This window comes from Paramormyrops kingsleyae, chromosome 8 (assembly GCF_048594095.1).
Source record: "Paramormyrops kingsleyae isolate MSU_618 chromosome 8, PKINGS_0.4, whole genome shotgun sequence".
NCBI lineage: Eukaryota > Metazoa > Chordata > Actinopteri > Osteoglossiformes > Mormyridae > Paramormyrops > Paramormyrops kingsleyae.
The window spans coordinates 5,289,178-5,312,358 of record NC_132804.1 but is presented as its reverse complement, the minus strand read 5'-3'; the positions used below and the strand labels follow the sequence as shown (position 1 = coordinate 5,312,358).

The window sequence follows — 23,181 nt, the reverse complement described above, 5'->3', positions numbered from 1 at the left end:
AGACTGCGGAATAGCTCGGTACTCCCTGCATTACCACTTTTAAGTCATGGCTTGAAACTCATTTTTATTCCTTAGCATTTGGGTTTGTTTGATGTTTTTAGCTTTTAATGCTTTAAAAGTTCCAGTGGTTTTAATTTGTCCTCGATCTGTCATTACTATCTAAATTTAATTAAAATATGCATCATTTTTCAATCATTTCCTAAAACTTCTTTTTGTTAAGTTGGCTTTATGTTTTATTATGTCTTGTAAGTTTTAATTCTCTTTTTTTGTACAGCACTTTGGATTAAGAATTATTTTTAAATGAGCTATACAAGTAATACTGTATTGACTTGCTGTTTGTTTTTCTTTCAGTCTCTCACGTCTGTGTTTTCACGCCTATTGTGGTTAAAGCATGTTTGGGTTCTTGAAAACCACTATGAAAATTAAATGTATTATTCATGAACCTAGGCGCTAAACCACAGACCAGACTAGTTCTAGCTGCCTGGGGGACCGGTGCTCATTGTCCACACAGTGTAGATTAGTGTTCGCATGCAAAATCATATGCAGGTGACAAGACAGATTTGTTTGTTTTTGTTTAATTTTTGGTTTTGTTTTTCATTCAGGCAGCCTCTTGATGGTTCCGCTGGACCTTATCAAGAGATCCGACCATGCAGAACACAGGCTGGAAAACCAGCAGCCACTGGCTGAATTAAGCTTCACCGAAAACCCAGCACCAAACAGGCAGTACAGCTGTAGTGTGTGAACGGAATGCCCAATGTCACGAGACGTCACTATAACTTACAGTTCATGAAGCAAATTTTTATTTTCTATGTCAACAACAGCAATTGTAACCATTCGTGTCTGAGAAGACGATGTTTAGGACTCCAGAAATTTTAAAATAATTAAAAAAAGAAAAACAGCAGTGTAGAAAACATTCCAGTACAAAAATTGCAGAATTCCTGATTTGTATATATCACTCTCGCACCATCCTTAACACAACGTCAAAGCTACGTCTTGTTCCCCCAACGTAAAGTCACCGGACCTGACCTGACCCATACACACACGAGCCACTAGCCTGACCAAATCCAAAGTGGCTTCTGGTAACTGGCCCTGTGGGTCCAGCTGGGTTATTAGTCAGGATTCCCACCCCCCGAGTACATAAAAAGATACAGAGGGCTCACCATTTACACAAGTTGTGTCCTGGAAACACGTGCGCACTTCAAGTTTCACCTGTTTTTCCCTTAACGAAAAATAAAAACGGCATAACTATGCGATTCTTGTTATTTTGACTCGCACCACATAATTAAAAAATATATATCCTTAAGGATATATGGTGTCGTTTAAAAACCGCGCATTTTAAACTTGCGTAAAACCAGAACCGCTGTACTGATGATTCCTGCCCGTCCTGCCCGACCAGGCTGCCCAGCTGCGGGGGTGTGCCTGGGGGGGCTGATGGGGGGTATCAGGCCACATCGGTCTGGGCGGATCGCTGAGTGTAGAACAGGATGTAGGCCTGAGTGTTGCACACCTCCTCCACGCTGCACACGTTCATCTCTGAGTCATTACAGTGAACCCAGAAACCTGCAGGAGGGGTGAGGAGGGAGGAGGAAGGAGGGAGGAGTTACTACTGCGCAGGGCTGTGTCCTTATGTCAAGGAGCAAATATCCAGAAATACCACAAAAAGCCAAGATTAAATATGGCATGGGCCAGGAATTACAGAAAAATTAAACAATTCTTTTATCTAAATCCTATATGCATTTTTCATTCCTTACTTTTCAAAAACACCACGATTTTTTTTTTTTTTATCCATTTTATATGGATTTACATAAACTAAAAGTAGTATCTGTTTTTGTTTCCCCCCATCAAACTATTGTCATATTAAAATGGATTAGCCATGTTCATAAATGCCAGCAAATCCTTCCTAACCTTAAATACACCAACAGTGAGATAGTTAGAGGTTACAGTCAGCAGCAGATACACTGACACATGAAAAGCAGCAGAGTCACATCTGGGCCTGAAGCCAGAAGACTAGGGATCCATGGGGGAAGGAATTAGCTCAAAATAGCTAACTGACAAGTAGCCATTTGCCACCCCACCCCTCAGCCAATGGCCATGTACTCACCACCCTCGGTGTTGTAGCAGTAAGCAGTGTAGTGGCCTGAGCCAAACCCCTTGCCATGGTGCATGACGACGGCAGAGAGGTCATAGGTCAGGCCCTTCCTCATCTGGGAGGATGAGGACTCCGAGCAGCAGTAGGGCTCTATGTTCAAAACTTGGTCGAACGCTACGTGAACACCAATCTTCTCCCTGTGGTTGCGTCCTGACCACCTGTAAGAGGGAATGCGGTGCACCCACATTAGAGGGGACGGGGACTGGGACTGGGGACGGACAGTACAGAATATTGACCGGGGGGGGGAGCAGTGATGGAAACAGAGAGACCAACTCACCGGAATCGTTTGAGGTGTAGCCGCAGGACCTGAGGTAACCGACAGATGAGCAGCTGCTTACACGCCTCTGTGAGAACGAGCGGCTTATGGGACGATTTACGCCTTTTCCCTGAAACACATTTAAAAACATGAAATTAGCGAACCCACAAGGCAATGCATAAACGACAACGATAAGAGAAATAAGATGTGAGTTTCAGTGTTCCTTATGCATGGTTACTTTTGTTTCTAATTGTTTGCGAGTTATTGAATTTGCATTAATGACTTAACTACAAAGTATCTCCCATAACCTGGGCACAAATGAGCAATACTAGAGAGACAAGAATATGCACATGAACTCAAGGGAAAGTTGCTGTTCAATCAGCATCGAGCAAATATATAAATAAAATCCAGCTTTTCAGTATTTCAGCTCTTGAAAACAAACGTGGGAATAATAAAATCACTGCTAGACCTCCTCAATGATAACTATGAATTTTTTGCAATTACCATGAAATCACTAGTGAAAGAGTACAGCGCTGCATTTGGGCATCACATCTCTGTACCAGAAACAAAAACTGTTTCGCCCCAAATAAAACACCAAGAAACACGAATTAGTGAAAACATGTGGATGCAAATTTGATGGATCAATAACTTTCACACCAAACATGACGCAAATTCTTTTGCAACTGATTGAGAAGTTTGCATACTGACAGGAACTGACTGCCCAACTAGCGACAAGCACAAGTAGCAGTGACAACAAGTTTTTCTTGTTTCTTTTGAGCAAACAAGTGTGAAAAAAGGTGAATATACTGTATACACCCAATTCTAAAAGAAACTTTACAATGACCATTTCAGATGGTGAAAAAGCTTTGGATGTATCCATCTGTATCAGTTAAATAACTATGAGGGAGTATTGTTTATTTATTTTTAAAGATACGTTTCTGACTACATACAGATGAGTGAATAAATCAAGTAATGAGATTCATAGCCACAGCCTAATACAAGCCATGCAGCATATATTACAAAAACCAACTTTGGAAAAACCAACAAATACAAACAACCAAAACAGCTGCAAATAGCTTAACATGCCCCATGTCATCAGACAGGCTAATACAGATTCTTTTGATCTGAATTTAAGAATCGATTCCAACATTAAAATAATTAAGTTTTTTTCACCTTGCAAGTTAAATATTTATATTATAAAGAGCAGGATATGTCCTACTATTGGGCAGGTCCACCCGTAATTAGAGAGAAAGGAGGAGCTGCTCAGACTCTATATGGAAATGGAATGATCAATCCACGGCAAATCCTCCCCCCGGATCCGTAATTGTTATTTATTGTCAGGGTTGGAGTGTCACAGAGCATCAGTATCTGTAATACCAACCTTGCATCGAATCCAAATCACAATGAAAAGAAAATCAGCAGTATTGGTATATACATGGATCACGACAACATGAATCTGTCGGATTTGGTATGAAAGCCTTTATAGAAGTACCGTTGTTTGTTTCAGAAGGATGTCATTCGGTTTTGGGTGAAACAATCCAACTCTGAAAACCTTGCAGGAAATGCTCTCTCTCCACCAGTCTATGCTATCGGTTGTTACATATACAAAAGGCACACTGGCCCAGCAGCTTCACATCCTTTTTTCTGCCATTTCTCAAACAATAACTAAGAATACAATCACAGTTGCATTAATTCCGTTTCAAAATAGTGGTGTTATTGTACTAATATCTGTGTCAACCTAAGGTATGATTGATTAAGCCTTGCAACCACAACGACCTGCCACTTAAGACTAGTGACACACAAGCCTACATCTTGAATTCTTTTTGTGGCCTTTTTAAAATAATTTCATAGACTGATGAAATGACACCAAAATTAATCCACACAAGACAGACAGATGCAGTCCGTGACACAGGCTACATGCTTTAAAAGACTGAAAAACTTACAATTTCTCTCACAAAGTGTAAAACCTTCCACTGTCCCTGAAATCTAGATACTCCGTGTGCGTACTCCATACACGTCCCAAGCCTCTACATAATCAACGCAAAACTGAAAGTGGTATCTGAATTTCCCTGGATAGTGTTTCAAGTGGTGCAGTACACGATCCGTCTTAAATCTGAGATTTTCCAGTTACTATTTGCAATTCCGGCTAAGGATTCTGATAAGCGACACGATACATGCAAAGTACTGACCAGCAATTACCAAGGGCACAAAGAAGAGGCAAATACATAACATCATAAGAACGGCACACATTGACAAAACAAGCACTAAGGAGAAATAAATTCTGCCTGAAAGAATCATTCAAACTTCAGCTGTATACAGTGGATAACAGTGTTGAATAAAGACACACTCCTTTTATAGGGCATTAATTAAAAATTAATTACAAGCTCTGCACACCCCTGCACTGGATGCTCGTAATCTATGAAGTCATTAGCATGTCTAATTTATGCATGTGCTTCAGAAATAATCTGCAATTCAGGGACACACTAAAAACGTGAGGTTTCCACTGGTGCATTTTAAGGTACAGATCAGTTATTTGCATAAATAATAAAAACCACAGTAGCCCAACTGGTGCATCATGTTAAACTTTGATTAATACTGATTATTATTATAAATGCAGACAGTATGGCAGATAATGGAACGATATATTTTGATGTAACTAAACTTATATAAATATTTGTACTGAATGTGCAGCATACTGGCATTAGAATTAGTCATAATCCTGGTGATCAAAATGTCACAGCGTACATTTAATAAAAAGAGGAGACTCTGCCGTTTCCCTCTCCCAGGGTTCTAAGATAAGAACAGCAAAATGTAGGAGAGGAGATCATTAACTGCAGCAATGCGGTTCCCACAAAATCCTGCTAATCCTTGCTAATCCTCGCTGCACTCTGCACAAACGGGACAGCTAACCAATCGTAGCCCACGCTCAGCAGTTTGGTAGCTAGCTGGTGAGGTTGCCAATTTACAAGACTGCAAGCTGGAATCAGCCAAATACGTAAACCCCACTCATAATAAAAAAAATGCAGAAACTGGTCTGTATTTCTGGTAGTATTTGATGAAAAAACAAATATTACCAGATTTTTTATTTTTAATTTGGGGGAAAAAAAAAACCTTCCAGTACTGCCTGTTTTAGTAAAAATCCACTGGCTCACCCCAAATATGAAACCTCATTAGAATTAGTGCCCATTTTATTGTTCGTTTAGACAAAAGGTAACTGCCCAATTAGGGATTTGTGCACCATTTGTTGCAGGGTAATTACAGGTGCAACTCCACAGTAAGCGAGAATGTTAAGTGATTGCTTTTTCTGCTATAAATCCAGGATTCTTTCCTTTTTGTCATTAGAGATCTTATTTGTGAACCGTCTGCTAAGAGGCAGGCCACTGGCTTCACAGTCTAGGACAGGTTACCAGCCATTTCCTTGCAGAAACAATGAAAATTGTCCTCCAATAAAAAACATAAGTTACAGCATGTTTATGTTTGCGGAAGCACAAGGCTTTAGGACACAGCAAAAAAGCCAGGCTTGACATAACTGATACGCAAATACACTCATCGATCAGCTAGAGGGGTAGATTCTGAGAAATGCGTTGTTAGGTGATTTTGTCATTGTGCAAACACCACAATGTGTACTTACAAACCCAGATGGTACACACCTAGCTTAAATAATGATTCAGAAGTACGGTATAGTAAACAGCTATCATCATTATCAAGTATTATGTACTAAACATCACTGTATACGCTATTCAGTAACTCCTTCACAACTGTGCATTTCACATGGTTTAATCGCGAGTCGGCAATGAGCAATTAAACAGGAATATTTTTTTTTTTGCAGAAATACTGTAGAAACTTGCAGAAAAGCCAAAATCAATACCAAAAATGATTTGGATCACATAAAATCATATAACACACATTTTAGCAATGTTAGAGTAAATGCATAGTATGCCTTTACTATTAAATTAGTCTAGGCTCTGGTACATACATCTTTCTCTCAGCAACCAGCCTCACTTATGCATTAGATGTCTTTGTGACTGCGGAATTCTCGCAGTAACTTTACAGTGCTGGTAATTTCTACCAATGGGTCCAAAACAGAGGTGCTCCCAATGTGTACAGTAGTGACTGTGTACATACAGGGGCATAACTGAGATGGTTTGTATATTATGTAAAATGTCCAGATTAGAATTTAACATGCGATGGGAATTTTCCAGTATCATTATAATCTTATGGGACTAGAATCATGTATGTAATCTGTCAGAGACCGAAACGTCGTTATGCGCTGCATGACTACGCATTTTTGGTGCGCAGCTTAAAATGTGTGGTAATTTCTTTCTGCGTACTTATTGTATATGCGTTTGCGCTGTTACGACAAGACATGACCATACAATTTCACTCATATACAGCGTGTGCATACGAGTAACGTCAGTCCTTGCCAATAAGCATACTTTGACTTTGTTAAATGCTAGGAAAAGCAACTAAACAATAGTAAGTCCTCCCCCTGCATCAACAACACGAGAAAGTAGGAGCAGCTCTGCCATGATTTGTTGCGACTGCCTTTTGCGGACTGCGGTCTCCTCCACAGCACTGCTGAACTAACCAAAACACTGCGGATCAATGAGCTTAAGACGACTAACAAGGCAGCAAACATGAAATCTGAGTTCCTGAAAGCTAATGCTGGCATTCTACCTGACAGAAGAAGCGACGACAGCTCACCATGGAGAAATGCCCAGTTAACCTGATTAACCTAACAGGTTACCCGCATCTTTTTAGAAACGTCCTTGTGATAGACTAGAGCATGTTCACCACTCACACATGACGTCCGTTTCAGAACTTTGTTCATTGTAACATTGTAACAATTCAGATTGTTAAAAATATAAACATTTCATAACAACTTCCAGTCAACATTAATGAGATCTGAATCTGGCTCACAGGGCCATGTGTCCCTTAAACCATCAACAAACCCAGCCGGACTGCAGCAAATATCGCGACGGAAAGACAGAGCGCCGGAGACAGCAGCAGAAGAGAGGTGCAGTACTGACTGTTGCAGTGGTTGCAGGCGTAGATTCTCCCCTCCAGGGCCTCGGTCTCGGTGAACTTGGCCAGCATCTCCGTGAGCGAGCAGCTGCGGCGGCAAGCCAGAGTGCTGGCCGACTTGCTCACGCTGTGGTACCGCTCCGGGAACTCCAGAGACAGGTCCCAGAAAGGCTCCACCGTGTTCGACTTGTAGTTACAGGACAGACAAGTCACCTGAAGAGCCAGGAAGAGACGGAGCAGCGATGAGGGACAGCGACCAGCGACCCTGCCAGACACTTACCACTCAGAATTCTACTGGAACATTCAACGAAATACTGCATTAATCAAAGTTTAAATTAACTTACCTGAGCCCAGATAGAAACTGCTAAGGAAATGATTTTAAGAAAAATAAATCATTCGTATAAAATTGTGTGGCGAAACATAATCACAGCCAGCCTCTCTGTTGTCTGATTATTCCCAGACAAGTGCATTAGTGGAAATTAAAACGCCAAGCCTTTTGTTTATGGGCAAATGATTCATACATAACCGATATTACATTTTGTCTTGTGTTTCTAAAGATAATTCAAGAAACCCATAATATTAACCTCATTTCTAATCATACTCAAAAATGATCAAATTTGCTTCAATAATCTGTTGATACAACTCAGAGGTAAAAAAAAAAAACAGCAATTTTCTAAATGCTCAGAAAGGCAGTTAGAAATCGTAAAAAAAATCCATACCCATGTAACAGGACAGAAACCAAACTCACAGCAGTGCATCCTTGAAATATATAAACTTCAGGACACAGAAACAGATCAGGCCACCTGCGTGCCTCACACTGAACCCACATGCAGTGGGCAGCAGCTGAATCAGCGCCTCTACTCATCACAATAAGCACCTGTGCAGGTTTACTCTACCACCCCCCCCCCCCCCCGCCACCGCGCTAGACAAAGGGAAACGTAAATCTATTCAAAAATGTAAATCAGTCCCTCTTTGCAAAATCTGTGAATGTTGGACAAACTTCACAATCCTATAACAATTCATATTAAGCTGATGTTTAGCGGAAGATTTAACGTATTTCAAATAATAATTCTTTTGAAGATGTACAGCAGGGGTGGGCAGTCTTATCCAGAAAGGGCCGTTGTGTGTGTGGGTTTTGCTGCAGCTCCCTAATTAGATTGCTAATTAGAGGACTGATTGGCTGAAGAGTCCTCACACCTGGGTTTGAACAGCTGACCTAAAGGTTATTCCAAAAACCTGCACACACACCGGCCCTTTTGCGGATAACACTGGTTACCCTTGATGTAAAGGAATCACTCAAAGGAAAACTCTTCAGTATGTTACAAGTGCTCTCAATGCAGAAGGATAGCACACAGAAAGTCGTGTAGAGCCTTTAGAAGGTCGATGGTCTCCATGGAAGAGCCTTGCAACTTGCCTGCTTATGTCTATGTCATGCAGAGCGATGCGCAGATGGCATTACTGACCTAGGTGCGTTATCAGTCACACATCTGACGGGGCCGGGAAACGGCGAATATTCACCTGGCTCAACAGCTGTCCGTGGAAGATAGTGTTGAGTACTTTGAGCACCTGCTTGGTGAGCCTCCGCTGGGAAATGGGGATGACGATCTTTCGCCTGGTGCCCTCCGACTCCAGCTCCTGCTGCACCTTGTCCAGCAGCTCGCACAGGAACTCCTGCGCGTCCTGCTGGTCGTAGCCCCGGAAGGATGGGATCAGGTTCCACACGGAGTGCAACATGGCGAACGGGGACACCAGTGACCAGCGGCCCGACCACATGACCCGGAACAGGGTGTGCAGCTCATGGCACAGCGACATCTGGTGCCGGGTGGAGGATCGCGGCTCCTTGGGCTGGACCAGCTCGGCGGCGTTCAGGCTGGGCCTCAGGCCCTGCTTGCCGCCTACGGTGAGGCACCCCCCGCTCCCCAGTTTGTCCACGCGGCCCAGAGTCCCCCTTGACACCGGGGCGCTATTCACCAGGCCACCCGACACCACCCGTGTGCCCTGCGAGCGTCTCGTCTTGGCCAGGAGCTCCTCGGTCTCGCACAGGTCCAGCGTGAGAAAGCACTCACGGAACTTCTGTAGGTGGCTCAGCACCTGCAGGATGGAGTTCATGTAGCACGTGTTCCCCAGGTTACGCAGCCCCGTGACACCCGGCGCCACCTTCCGACGGGCCACCGCGCTGGTGGAGGAGTGCTTGCGGAACCTTCTAGAACCGGCTCCGTCGAGAGGCTTCTGCCGGAAGCTCAGAAGAGGACCCGGGTGTGGCCGCGCCACGGGCACCCGCTCCGGGGGGTCGCGGAACTTGCGGGGGATGAGGGCCGTACGCCGAGGCAGCTGGGTTAGCAGCCGTGCGCTCTTCCTGGGGGGGACGCTGGCCAGCTCCTCCAGGACCCTCCTCTTCACCTCCTGCCGGCGACGCCGCAGCTCCTCCTTGTGCTGCTCCAGCTCCTGCTCCCGCTGCCGCTGCCTGTCCCGCCGCCGGCTCTGCCAGGCGTGCAGGACCCTGGCCAGCAACACGCGCCGCCTGTGCAGCAGTGCCGCCTGCATGGAGGGCCGGGCCCCGGCGTCGCCCTTCCCGCCCTCGGCCCCACGTAGCGGAGAGTCGCCGGCGGACGTCTGTGAGCGCAGGGCGCGCCGGGTGGACCCGCCTCGCACCGTGGACAGGGCTGCCCGCAGCAGCTTGAGGTCACCCTCCGCATTGTCGTTCAGCACGTAGTCGCCGCAGGCGTGGCAGAAAACGTCCAGCTCCCGCACCTCCATGGCCAGCGGGTGGCGGGACGCCTGGAAGTGGTCGAGGGCATGCTCCTCCATGTAGCGGCCGCAGGCCACGTGCGAGCACTTCAGGCACGCCCACACCGACTCGGTGGTGCCGCAGTCCACGCAGCGCCATTTCTGCGGGTTCAGGATGGAGTGGTCCTGCGCCAGCCGGAGACGCCCCACGTGCTTACAGCGGTCCATCGCTGCACATGCACATGCGATCTCTCTCAGGACGCACGCCCCGGCGCCTTGCTAAGGTTCATACTGCAGAAAGACAGAAACAGGACCAAGTCATTAAGAAAAACAGTTAAAATTTAAAATCAGCCAAAGTGGGCAAGGCAGACAAATTCTTTTCCATTCATCTATCAGTCTTCATAAATTCGTCTCTGCTGCAGAATCGGTGTAATCCTGGGAGCTGAACCCAGGAAGGATAGGGCACAAGGTAGGAGACTAAAGTGGGAAGCCAATGCATGACAGGGTACACACTATATTCACACGTTTCAATATTTAATTGGGCAATGTTAAATAATAAAATATAATAGTGGATAATCTGCATTCATTCTTGATCGAAAGTAGAGTGGATATCTTAAGGAATCTGAGACCAAAGCATTACTGGTCCCAAATCGAGGGGTTCGACTGCTGTTCAAATGTGCAGAAATATCAAGAATTGAGTTAAAGTGTAAAATAGGCAAATGCGAAGGAAGCCCGCTTACAGTATAAAGAGGTTTGCTTGTGCTTTAAAACAGAGGCGTGCTCCAAAAACATTGCAACTTCGGAAAACCTTCAGAAGACCTCGCCGTCCATCTGTCACGACACCTTCACGTCCCAGAAAACACATTTACTCAGCTGCAGAATGAGAAAAGCACGTTTAGAAGACGAAACACCGGACACATGGTGGACATGCAGTGGACAACAGTGTCGTTCACGGGAATCCCGGCGCAAGAACGAGGGGCCAGGCGGCGGGTCCAGGCGAACTAACCGAACTATGCGATGGCAATAAGGCCATGAAAAGGTCTCCGGCTGCTTTCGCACGATGCTTGCAAAAGATAACGTGCGTTTGGGTCACCTTATCCATACTCCCGACTCAGTGCGATTCTCTCTTTAAAAACGCCTTTTCTGCCGGCCAGCTGCTACTTACGTGCAGCCACAGTCACTCCACAAACTACAAAACGAACAAGCAACAGAGAAAAATGACCGACCGGCGAAACTCGTCACAAACAAAACAGCGAGTGTTAGCGAAGTAAAGAGGGAGCGAAGCCACGCAAAAGGCGTTTGCTGCCGGTCGCCCTGTAACATAGAGGGTTAGCGTGTAGCAGCCTCTGCATGCCATTAAAAAAAAAACTTCCCCCCCCAAAAAAATCACTGCTGCTGACTACCACCCCCATGTCGCTTTACCCTGTTTTCATTACCGGCACCTCAATTTTTATTTTTTTCCTTTCCAAGCTTCCCTCCCCGATGATCTTAGCTGGCGCCTTTGTTGACGGCCATCCGTAAAGCAAATGCAAATAATGAAATAAATAACGAACCTCACTCATGCAACACCCGTCCCAAGACGAGACCAGCCGGCTGCCTCGTTTACCTGACAATGCGTGCAGCCTCGATGGCTAGTTAGCCACTTACCAGAACAAAGACCACTCTCAGTCTGCGGCTGAACTCTCCCCCGGCGAGAGACGGTCGTCAACTTCCAGCGGTCCGGCCCGGGCAAGCGGGCGAAGGAAAACGCGCGTCCGCCGGGCGCCCCGGCCGTCTCTAGAGATGTTATTCAGAGTCAACTTTTATGTCAGTCTTTAAACAAAACAACAGAAGATCCGCGCGGATTAAAGTAATTGATTCTCAAAGAGACAGGGGGGCAGAGAATACAACTCAGAACTTTAAAAGATTTCACTCTTTCCATTTACAACACTGGTAAGACATCAAACAAAACTAATGGGCATGCACTACGCATTTGGAGTTTCTGCCCCTTTCTTTTTTATTTAAACACATATGCGTCTTTTATGGTTTCGTGTAGGGTTTTATTTACCGCCATCATCTGCACGCGCGAGCTGTCACAGTCCCCGAGACAACCGAACTAGTTGTGGAGACGGTAACAAGTCGCTCTGATTGGCTCCGAAGTGATCAATCTTCCGGAAAAGGCCGGCTCCCATTGGTCGGCGCAGTGTCGATCATCCTATTGATTACGGGAGAGGTTAAAAGGGTTCAAACGAGCTCGGGCCGCACTGAGCTTACGGTATTAGCGGTTATAATTATGCCGGCTCTGTAATAAACGTGTCGCTGTGACAAGTCGCTTTGCACTCTCGTACTTTTTAATATATTTTTGTCATTTATAAGTCCTCGGTTACCAGAGTTCAGCGTACAGGACGCCGAGTATGCAAGACCCGTTTGAGAGGATCTGGTCGCGTCGTGAAACAACGCTTTCATCTCTGGGGGGGACGAAGGGAGGGGAAGGAAGGAGGAGGGAATGCAGCTACGGGGAAATGGATAACTGCGTTTTAGAGCCTCAGCTGCGGCTCGCGCGGCGGACCTGCTCGGTGGGTGGATCCCGCGGCGCCTCAAGTCGCTTGCGATTGGCTGGAGGTGTCCGGCACGAGGGCCCTGCCCAGGCAACGGAGCAACTTCGCAGGGGGAAGTTAACGATGCACAACTGTGCCGGGAAAATAAAACACGAAAATCCATTGCTAAGAAAAGTAAATGCCTCACTTTCCAGCTACTGGCATTCTCAGTACCCGTAGGTATATTCCATTCTTCTTATGGGTGTTCCGAGGGTTCAGATGAATATGGTTAAAATGGCTGCAAGCCAAACAATGGGAACAATTAAGCACGTGTGGGGAAATTATTAACCCAGACGAAACAATACTCCTATGTAAAATATTGCTGCCAGGTACAGAAATTCACGTTTTTATACCACGTTATACTTAACACAAACAAAACGTAATTTTCTTATGAAACTTATCAATTCCTCCCTTGTTTATTTACGAGTGCTTTTTCTTTGCAGTCCAATTGAGTTTTACACCAAATCAAATATTGCAACAATTTATAAACACTTTTGACATTACATATACACATTTTGCTAAGTATATGTAATATCTAAAATTACATGCTCAATGTCTTTGTACCAATTTAGTGATTTAAGTAAAAAAAATGTCACACCCCTGGGAACATTTAATTTAGTCTAAATGCATACTTGTTTAAAAAATTATGCTTAATGTAAAATGCTTGTTTTTAAAGTTATACATGACACCACAGAGATACTGAAAGAATTGTAAAAAAAATTTATTCAGTGAAGATAAGTCTTACACAAAGTGTAATCTACCGACAAAGCAGTGACCATCTAAGCTGCTGGATATTTTACTATGATTTAATAACCTGAAAAAAGCGTGAAAAAGAAACAGCCAGTAAACTGCAAGATTTCACACTCTTTGAATCCCCTTAATACATATGAAAATGCACAACACCTGCAAACACTTTCATGTCACAATAATATCATCTGATCACCAATTTTTTAAAAAAGTGCTGTTTTAGAAATATGAAATCTGTTGACTGTGCTATCACCAAATTTAGTTTGGTAGAGCTTGCAAAGCCGGTTACACCATCCAAAGCTTCAGACTTCCTGTTCAGCTGTTACTGCTGGATCTCCTTCCGTCGCTCTTTCTGGTGGGATATCCACGCCTCCCTGTCCGGGTCTGACTCCTCTCACCGCACGCCACTCCCTGGCACAGCCTGCTGCTTGCGGACCTTGTTGAACAGCTCTAAGTACTGAGTCATAGTGTCGGTGCAGTCAGCAAGAGCATAGAGTCCCTCCGGCTTGGCAGCGAACACAGAGGGCATCTCTGGGACATTTGAGCCCAGAAAGCTTTGCATGAACTCCTTCATCAGGTTCCAGCAGTCCCCCGGCACGACACATGGGCAGTACTCCACCTGCATGGGGGAACATCAGCAGAGATTATACCCCATCTCCGGAACACACAGGCACTCCCACCAGCCTCACCCCTGACCCTAAGTTTCTTAACAAATCTACTTTCCACCCATCCATCCATATCAGCCTGCACCTAAGGAGAAACAACACGGTCGCACTTTTCTCTGAAACTCGTGTCTGCACCCTCTACAGGCACCAATTCCAGGTGGAAAACAATTCCAATTCATTGCAACAATCAAAGAGGCATGGCTGGGGATCTTTTCTGCTTCCTCCCATCAGACACGACAAGAGCCGCCCCCCAATGTTCCAGCCCTCATTCCCAGCCAGAACACGACAGGGCAACATTTCATCTTTAACAAAGCAAAAGTCTGTATGCTTTTAATTGTACATACATCACACTACAAATTATACATTTCCTCCACGATGTTCTGTTTATATCCCGAGTGCCGTTTGCACTATGCTTGTTTTGCACTACATGTTTGTATCTGCACACTCTGTACCTCGCTGATGTCTGCAAAATCATTTACCTCTGGGATCAATAAAGTATTTTTATCTCATTCTAGGGCTGTCGTGATTATATGGCACATGTGCAATAATCATCAGAGCTTCAGAAGACGGCAGAAACATTTGCCTGGACGCCGGCTTTTTGTTATTATATGGACGTTTACTTACATCCACAATTTGGTAAACTGATTAGTAGTCTGCCTAAAATATTAATGAGAGGCGCATTGTGAAGCCCAAAAGTTAGCAATCTGTATAAATTCGGCGTATTGTGCATTAATAAATGTGTTGGACCTCCAATGTCTTTTTTACCTTGTTTATCCACAATATCTCCTCTTTTAAAAGATGATGTGGCTGCTGAACTGTCCCTTTCCTCACCGCCTCTTCAGTACTTATCGCTTTCCTGATATACCAAAACAGAAGCATGTGGCATGCAGTGCTAGCGGAATTTAATAATCATAAGTATACATTAAATTTATACAGATTACTAACTGTTTAAATGTTGGGTGTCACAATATGTCTTTCATTAATATTTTACAGTTAATCTGCTTACCAAATTATGGATGTAAGTAAATGTCCTTATGGTACCGAAAAGGCGGCGTCCAGACAAATGTTTACGTCCGTCATATAAAAACCTGGTGATTATTGCGTATATAGTATGTAATTGCAATTATATCGCAATGTGATATCATGTCCTACTTTATACTTCTATCATTTGTTCTTCTTTGGCTTTGCTCACCTCTACGGAGATCCCACGAGCGCTGGAGCTCATGGTGACGGTCCCCACCTTCACCAGGAAGTCACAGTACTGGTAGCGGGCCCCGCGCGTCTCCACCTTGTGGCCCTTGGCATTCTGGAAGTGGCTCTTGAGCTTCACCATCAGCACGTCAAAGTTGCCATCGGCGATGAGGCAGGGGCCGCCCTCGAACATGCCCATGCAGCTGAGCGGCGTCTCCGAGTTGTGCATCACATAGAGAAACTTGGGCGGCTGACCTGCATGAAGCATAAGTAGGGCAGCATAAGCATGGATGAAGGCTAATGGAAGAAAAAACATCCCCTCGCATCTTTCATATTTCATAGCTGCTTTGCTCCACTAATCAGTACCAGCATACTTGCCAGTTTATAAATGACCTGCAGTGTGTAAAGCAGGTAATTGGTTTGGCAGAGGATATACTGCTCAGCCACCTCCCCTCCCCCCTGGCTTACAGAAACTAGAACGAATAATAATCAGAGGTAAAGCAAGCAATGCTGTTCTCTAGGGTGGAGAGGAATTTAGTCATTCAACAGTCAGTGTAACCCAACGGGAACCAATAACTGATCATAATCGATTTTTCATATTTCTAAGCTTCATTTTCTTGATTCCATTTATTTTGATTTTAATGAGTGAATTGATACGACCCATCAAAAGCTTTTTTTGAAACCAATTAATAAATATGATGAATATTAGAAATGCACCAATAAAGCATACAGTTATTTCAGTGATTGTACAAAGAAGGCTCCATTCACTGAACCAGTCTAGGAAATATGCCTCATCCTAAGGTACAAAAGCTGTGGCCATCCAAAGATCTGCACCTCTCACTAGCTACACAGGTCAGCAACTTGTTGCAAAAAGAATCTTAGAAGAATGAGCAGCAATCTTTCCGAGTGAAATACATAACAATATGACACCCAGAAGGACGGCTTTTGGTATAGTGTACCTCCTGCCCCCACCCCCCAGCCCTGCAGTTACCGCTGGTAGTGCCCGCAGCATGGTAGGTCTCACAGTCCACACAGAAGTTGCCCTGCTTCACTGCACCCAGCTGCTCCAGCTTCCTGTGGAGAATGTCCACTGTCTGCTGTACGCTCTTCCCCTCTGCCACCGGAACCTGGGAGACACTGAAAGGAAAAAAAGCTGCTATGAGGAAACAAAGAAGCACAACCAATTTAATAATATAATAGTTATACACAATTTTTATACATGCACTGTCAAAAACTGTATGCGTATATGTAAAACAGGAACATAAAAGCGGAAATATACACACATACGCGTAATTAAAAAATGGCAGATTAAATAAAAGCTTATTAATGTGCAAAGCAACGTGAGGAGTCAATATGTGGAGATCGACAGTTAAAGCCACATATACACATTCACGCGCATGCACAAGCTTCACATATACAGAACGATCGCAACAGACTCGAAAAAAATCACACGTAGCGTGCTATCGACGACCTGCTAGGTTAGCAAGAAAATAACTGTCCTCGTACGAAGTGTCATTATTTCCACAACCCAACTGCTTTCTGACATGTTCATAGTTATGCAACATTAATCTTTTCATGCCATGAAGGAATCCAGATCCAAAACGTCCATACATATGAATGTAGTCTTCTTTCTTTCCTAGCCCTCTCCTAGTTACAGATAATGGATTTTTTAAGAGCGGCATGTAAATTCGAGTTTTGATTTCCAAAACTTACCAAGTCACCCCCATATCCCTATGATATAACGACTTCTAAGCCCCACTAATGTTTCACCAGTTCAAAGACGAGCTGCTCTTCTGCGGAAGGAAGTTACGTACTCCGCGACCGGAAGGTCCAAAGACGCCGGTGACCGGCGATGCCACATTTGTAGTTCATTTTGAGGAGATAAAACAAGTTTCTGAGTAGGGAGCATGCATTTTCCATCTCATGTTTATTTTAATGGTTATATAACAGGCATATTGTAAATATGTAATATGTAAAAATTCAACCAGGTAAGCTATATAATTAAGATATCCAGAGGTTCTTCCAATATATAATTTTATTTAAAAATAAAAAAAAAACATCTCCCCGTCGTTGTTACCGATGACAGATTGTAGTTTTAAATTTCACTTTACCCTTTTCCATAAATTCAACAGAATATTCTTGTTGTCGGTTTGTCCTCGCATCATATATGGTTCAACATCTTGATGACGAACAAATCCTGAGACATGTTAATGACGACAGTTATTGCGACGCCATGATGACGGTAACTGCGCTGAGTTTTGGGTTGTGACTTTCAGCGCACGTGCGTGGCACCTTACGGCAGCTAAATGCACGCGTATATTTGAAGCTTTTGTGCGTTGATTCAGTCTAGTGCTAATTACATTAAAACAAGTGACGTTAGTTGCAGAAATGCCGAAAGTGAAGAAATCCAAAGGTGGCGGAGGGGAGAAAAAAGTACCGACGTTGGCTCTTGCTGATCAGATACTTGAGGGAGATGCGGTAAAGGCTACTAACCGGGTGAAGAACAGGGATCGCCGGCAGGAGGATGAGGACGAGTACGTGGATGAGCGTTTGTCGCGAAAGATTTTACAGCAGGCGCGAATACAGCAAGAAGAACTTGAGAGCGAGTATGGAACTGGTACATCTTCGGTGACCAAGAAACAGCCCTCCACCGTTTTAGGTGAGTTGAAAAACTGCGAGGCCTAGCATCGTTCCTTGATTGCTTATGTAAATTGCTATTTTGATGTGGCCACGCGATTATTATGTATCCCAACATTAATGAAAGTACAGCTTTATCCTAGCCGTCGGTGACACCCCGCGCACTTTAATAAATACAACGGTAACAGTTGCACTTCTGCATACAGGAGTGACCTCTCTATACAACAGCACACTCATTTGTCCCGACAGTATTTCAGCTGGATTTTTCTCCCATGTTTTACTAGAAAGTATCATCCAGACCTGCATTGTTTTCTTTTTCCAGCCTTAACGTGCATTAAATGCTATTTCCCTTACTATCATTTACACACATACATACATCTGTGTACATGTATATATCTCCGCAGGCTCTGGGTCTCAAGATGCGGATTCTGATGAAGAGTGGCCGTCTTTGGGTGCAGAAGGGCAATGTGAAGACATGGAGTTTGGGTCTGTAGTTGAGGTGGACCCTGAGGATGAGAAAGCTATCCAGATGTTTATGAACAAGAACCCACCAGTCAGGTAAGGTCCGTTTAGAAGACATTTTTGTAAAATATAAATAATTTCTAACTTTTTTTCTGTTAGTATAAATTGTTCTTTATTAAATAAAGCATTCATGTTTTCTTTTCATAAGATTCCAAATTTTTCATGCATAATTTGCATATGAAAAGACCCGATGCAGATGTTTACAAGCTCAGCTATATGATTTGCAGTCTGCTTCTCTGAGAAATTATTATAATTCCCATGCAGACGAACGCTAGCCGACATCATCATGGAGAAGATTACTGAGAAGCAGACTGAGGTGGGCACCGTGATGTCTGAGATTTCGGGCCGTCCCCTCCCACAGATGGATGCCAGGGTCATCGAGGTTTACAAAGGCGTCAGCAAGGTGAGCTGAGACCCACAGTGTGTGTGTGGTCTGCTGTGGTCCTGCTGTGAAGAACGCTCTGTCGGCCTAAGCTTCTCACCAGGTTTTCCACATTTTCCACATCTTTTTATGCTCTCTTACAAAGCTATTTCCAAATCGCGTAAAAATGTAGGGTGATGTTGCTCTCTAAGTTAGGACTGTCTGTGATCAGAAGTACGTTGGTTCAAATCCCATGGCTGGTGGAGTGATGTCACCGTTGGGCCCTTGAGCAAAGGCCTATAGGTGCTCTGGGGAGTGTCTGTCCCTGATCTGTACGCCGCTTTGGATAAAAGTCTGCTAAATAAATAAATGTAAAAAAAAAATAACATTGTGAACTTTTCAGGAGGTTGGCATCTTTGGTGTCTTCTAATGTATCATATGACAACTGAACTTCCTGCTAGAATGGATGACGTAAAACAATTCCTTGCATTTTTGTTTAACTACTGAATAAGAGGCATGTGGTATCTGGACTGCAAGCTTCGGTGTGACGTATTGTCTGCTTGTGAAGGTCCTGTCCAAGTATCGGAGTGGGAAGCTCCCAAAGGCTTTCAAGATCATCCCAGCCCTGTCCAACTGGGAGCAGGTTCTGTACCTGACCGAGCCGGAGACCTGGACCGCCGCCGCGATGTACCAGGCCACAAGGTGACATGCTTGTCGTTGTCTAGAAAGGCTTGGTTATGGGAGGGGTCATTAGTGGGGAGCATTACGGCTTCACATCCCCAGCATTGCAGGTTCGATTCCTGTTCTGGCTCTGTGTGCATCTTGTTTATCTATTCATATGGCCAAGAATGTATGTGTGTGTGTGTGTGTGTGTGTGTGTGTGTGTGTGTGTGTGTGTGTTTGCACCCTGTAAGAACTATCACCCCATTCAGAGCATCTCCTGCTTTGTTCCCTTTGCTTCTTGGGTCAGGCTCCAGCCTCTCAGTGCCCCTACATTAAATAAGCTTTTATCTAATGCATCAATGACTTGATTATGAATAGTATGTAATGTGAAATTGGCTTGGAGCTTCAGGGAAACTGAAATGTGTGATTATAGCATGTAACACTGAGCCAGCCCTGAACTCTGCGCAGGATCTTCTCCTCCAATCTGAAGGAGCGGATGGCCCAGCGCTTCTACAACCTGGTTCTGCTTCCAAGGATCCGTGACGACATTGCTGAGTACAAGCGCCTCAACTTCCACCTGTACAGCGCGCTGAAGAAAGCGTTCTTTAAGCCTGGGGCCTGGTTTAAGGGTGAGCAGTAACTGAGTGTTTAGGTTTGCGTTTGCCACACAAGAAGCTTTCTGCCCAGGACTCATGTGCTTGGAACAGGGATGCGGTGGGAACATGCATGCAGGGCAGTATAATTTTTTTATTTAAAAAATATTTCCCCTGTAACTGAAGCTGTGTTTCTGTTCTTCCTCCAGCTTCAGATCTGCACACTTTTAATATAAGTTTAAACCATATTTATTTATGTATTTGATTTCATCGTGGTTCCTTGAAACGGGCATCCATAAAGATGTCTTAGGGCAGCGTCATTCATGTCAGCTAATGTGAACAGAGGCCTTTAGACCAGGGGTAGGGGATCCTGATCCCGGAGTGCCGGTACCCAGCGGGTTTTCTATCCTACCTGATGAGTTCCTATCTGCCTGAGGTCAGCTGTGGTTCATCAGAGACCAGGTAGGATGGAAAACCTGCTGGACACCGGCACTCCGGGATCAGGGCTGCCTACTCCTCCTGTGAACTGTGTATATTCTCCGTTATGGGGTGGGGGGGGAATCTGTCCACTGTTTTATGAACGATCCTGTGGATGTATAGCTGTCTTTTGGTCTCGCATTGGCCAGTTTATTGAGGTTCAGATTGCCTTTCTGCTATCGTTGGCTTTTCCCTGCCTGGCTGTGACCATCATGCCCCCCCCCCCCCCCCCCCCCCCCCCCAGGAATCCTGGTTCCGCTGTGCGAGTCGGGAACCTGCACACTGCGGGAGGCCGTCATCATCGGCAGCGTCTTAACCAAGTGCTCTGTGCCTGTGCTGTACTCCAGGTATGTGGGGGGGGGGGTGGTAGCAGGCGCGTGTTTTTGTGTTCCTAAATCACATGACCTCTCACATGACCCAACCCTCGTGCCCCCAGTGCCGCCATGCTGAAGCTGGCCGAGATGGAGTACAATGGCGCCAACAGCATCTTCCTGCGGCTGCTGCTGGACAAAAAGTACGCCCTGCCCTTCCGGGTGCTGGACGCGCTCGTGGCCCACTTCCTGCGCTTCCGTACGGAGAAGCGCACCCTTCCTGTGCTGTGGCACCAGAGCCTGCTCACATTGGTGCAGCGCTACAAGGCGGACCTGGCCTCCGAGCAGAAGGGGGCGCTGTTGGAGCTGCTGAGGTTCCAGACACATGCCCAGATCTCCGCCGAGGTCAGGCGGGAGCTGCAGCATTCGCAGTCCAGGGACGAGGAGGTTGGGGTCGCGCCCATGATGGTGCTGGACTGAGTGGAGGAGAAGACTTTTGGGTCATTGATTTCTGGAGTTCCTTGACTTCTGAAATCTGACCAGTTGCTCCTCCTATCACAGCCTGACACCCCCCCCCCCCATCTCTGCCAAAAACAACTCAATCCAGATCCCTGGAGTCATGCAGCTACAGTAAATCATGGCCATTAAACTTCATCCCACTGTTAAGTTAGGGCTATTTTTTTCAGAAGGATTCTAGCTGAGGTACTAGTGTTCAGTATCCCCTGAATGGTTCATTTTGAGTCCATGGACCCTGGACATTCACTTGATCTATCTAAACATGAGTTTCCTGCCTGGAAGAACGACGAGAAAGATCATCAGAACAAGAGATTGTATGACACGATTCCCCATTAAAATGGCATCTTTAGCATGTTGTTCCAAGATGAAGCTTCAATTAACATCTCAAAGAAAGAAATAAAACACATTGAGATTTACTCTAGAATTGGAATGTTAGAGAGTCACGACCCCAAACTGAGAAATAAGGTTTGATTTTCCTCATTTTGTATTTGCCGTGATCCGATTCAACTGAAATGAACCACATTTGCTGGTTACGTTTTCCTGGGGTGTTTTTACCACAGCACTGCACTGCACTGCAGTGTGTGCTTCACTGTACAGTGTGTGTGCTGGACTCTGAAAGCTCACTGGGTGGCGCTGTTGCCTTATAAGAAAATATGAAATTGGTTCTGCTGCTGCTGCTGATGTATTAGGGGAAAAAAATAAAGCCGCATCAGGGAGTTAGAATTCTGCGTTATAAATAAAATCTGTAAAATGTGGAATGTTTATGTTTAAGAGCAAAATTTACATTTCTGAGTATGTTTTAAGATCTTTTTAGTATTTTGCTCTGGAGTATGAATTCCCAAAGACACCAGGTAAGTTAATTGATTTCATTTCCTTTAAAAGCCAGACATAAAAAAAGATTAGCCTTATTATATGTTTAATTTATTGTCTTCGTATTAAACGCAGGGTCCTTCATCGAGGGCTATGTTCCCAAAAACCTTAAATTTACCTGCCTGGGGTTGTTACTTTGTCAGCCTTTGTGTGGTGCCCAGTGCTGTCTTGGTTTTGATTCTTGCTTCATTCACATTTTTTTTTTAAATTCTGCCTTGTGATTTGGATCTGCTTGCAGATTGCCTTGTTTTGAGCTATGCCTTTTTTCTGACCTCACTTTTGCCTGCCCATTCAGTAACGGGTAGCAACAGAAATGAGCTCAATGAAGTCAAATGAAAATGAAGTCATTTGATCTATTTATCTGAGTGTGCAAAGTTATACAGCCTCACTGACTGTACTAGTGCCCATAAACAGCACATGTGTTTGAAGGGATGGAAGAATTGAAGTTAACTCAATATAAGAAGGTGAAGAAATAGAGATGGACAGTGATGAACTGGTGATACAGGAGGTAGAGGTAGATGGACATCAAAGACATGCAAACTTTACACACTCTAAAAATGGTTAAAGGGGATTGTAACTTACACTTAAAATAAAGATGTTGCTCAACATAAAAATTTACGTTTGTTACATCTTCCCATCTTAGTTAATTGTGTAAGTTGGTCAAATTAAAAATAAAGAATACTTTGTCAACTCAATTATATATGTATTTTGAACAAATATCTTTGCCCTCCCTTAGCATTTGGAAAATGCTAAATTACTGCAACATCTGGAAGTGAGTTAAACCCGACCATAACCTTTGGATGCTTTTCTCTCGCACCAGGTACCGTACTTTTGATACGGTACCTTCGGTACTTTTCTTTTTCCATTGACATTACATTGCATTTCCATACAGAAT

At 44.5% G+C, this 23,181-nt stretch overlaps 3 protein-coding genes and 1 long non-coding RNA gene across 7 annotated transcripts; 2 read left to right on the top strand and 2 right to left on the bottom strand.

The window, feature by feature from the left end:
• Positions 1-777: 777 nt before the first annotated feature.
• usp49 (ubiquitin specific peptidase 49) lies at positions 778-12,385 on the bottom strand. 3 transcript variants are annotated; one of them, XM_023829889.2, is made up of 8 exons: positions 12,205-12,385; positions 11,805-11,933; positions 10,898-11,030; positions 8,949-10,448; positions 7,436-7,643; positions 2,427-2,535; positions 2,102-2,307; positions 778-1,560 (listed from the first exon to the last, which is right to left on the bottom strand). In XM_023829889.2, the coding sequence occupies exons 4-8, from the start codon at positions 10,383-10,385 to the stop codon at positions 1,442-1,444; spliced, it is 2,079 nt and encodes a 692-aa protein (XP_023685657.1). In that variant the 5' UTR covers positions 10,386-10,448; positions 10,898-11,030; positions 11,805-11,933; positions 12,205-12,385; the 3' UTR covers positions 778-1,441. The 3 variants fall into 3 exon arrangements, with proteins under 3 accessions (XP_023685657.1, XP_023685672.1, XP_023685662.1); XM_023829904.2 differs by lacking the exons at positions 11,805-11,933; positions 12,205-12,385 and adding an exon at positions 11,711-11,764; XM_023829894.2 differs by lacking the exons at positions 11,805-11,933; positions 12,205-12,385 and adding an exon at positions 11,164-11,693.
• LOC140592233 (uncharacterized) lies at positions 12,376-14,654 on the top strand. Its single transcript, XR_011992527.1, has 2 exons — positions 12,376-12,909; positions 14,290-14,654. It is a non-coding gene; the product is annotated as an uncharacterized lncRNA (long non-coding RNA).
• On the bottom strand, positions 13,439-17,172 carry med20 (mediator complex subunit 20). 2 transcript variants are annotated; one of them, XR_002840407.1, is made up of 5 exons: positions 17,050-17,172; positions 16,328-16,473; positions 15,338-15,591; positions 14,911-15,001; positions 13,963-14,099 (listed from the first exon to the last, which is right to left on the bottom strand). XR_002840407.1 is itself a non-coding variant. In XM_023829930.1 (4 exons), exons 1-4 carry the CDS (start codon positions 17,061-17,063, stop codon positions 13,875-13,877), a joined length of 639 nt encoding a protein of 212 aa, XP_023685698.1. In that variant the 5' UTR covers positions 17,064-17,172; the 3' UTR covers positions 13,439-13,874. The 2 variants fall into 2 exon arrangements, 1 of the variants encoding a protein (XP_023685698.1); XM_023829930.1 differs by lacking the exon at positions 14,911-15,001 and having other exon boundaries at positions 13,439-14,099.
• Positions 17,173-17,539: 367 nt separating this feature from the next.
• On the top strand, positions 17,540-22,981 carry bysl (bystin-like). Its single transcript, XM_023829918.2, has 7 exons — positions 17,540-17,995; positions 18,378-18,531; positions 18,760-18,898; positions 19,425-19,558; positions 19,988-20,148; positions 20,834-20,936; positions 21,026-22,981. The coding sequence occupies exons 1-7, from the start codon at positions 17,725-17,727 to the stop codon at positions 21,378-21,380; spliced, it is 1,317 nt and encodes a 438-aa protein (XP_023685686.1). The 5' UTR covers positions 17,540-17,724; the 3' UTR covers positions 21,381-22,981.
• The last annotated feature ends 200 nt before the right edge of the window (positions 22,982-23,181 follow it).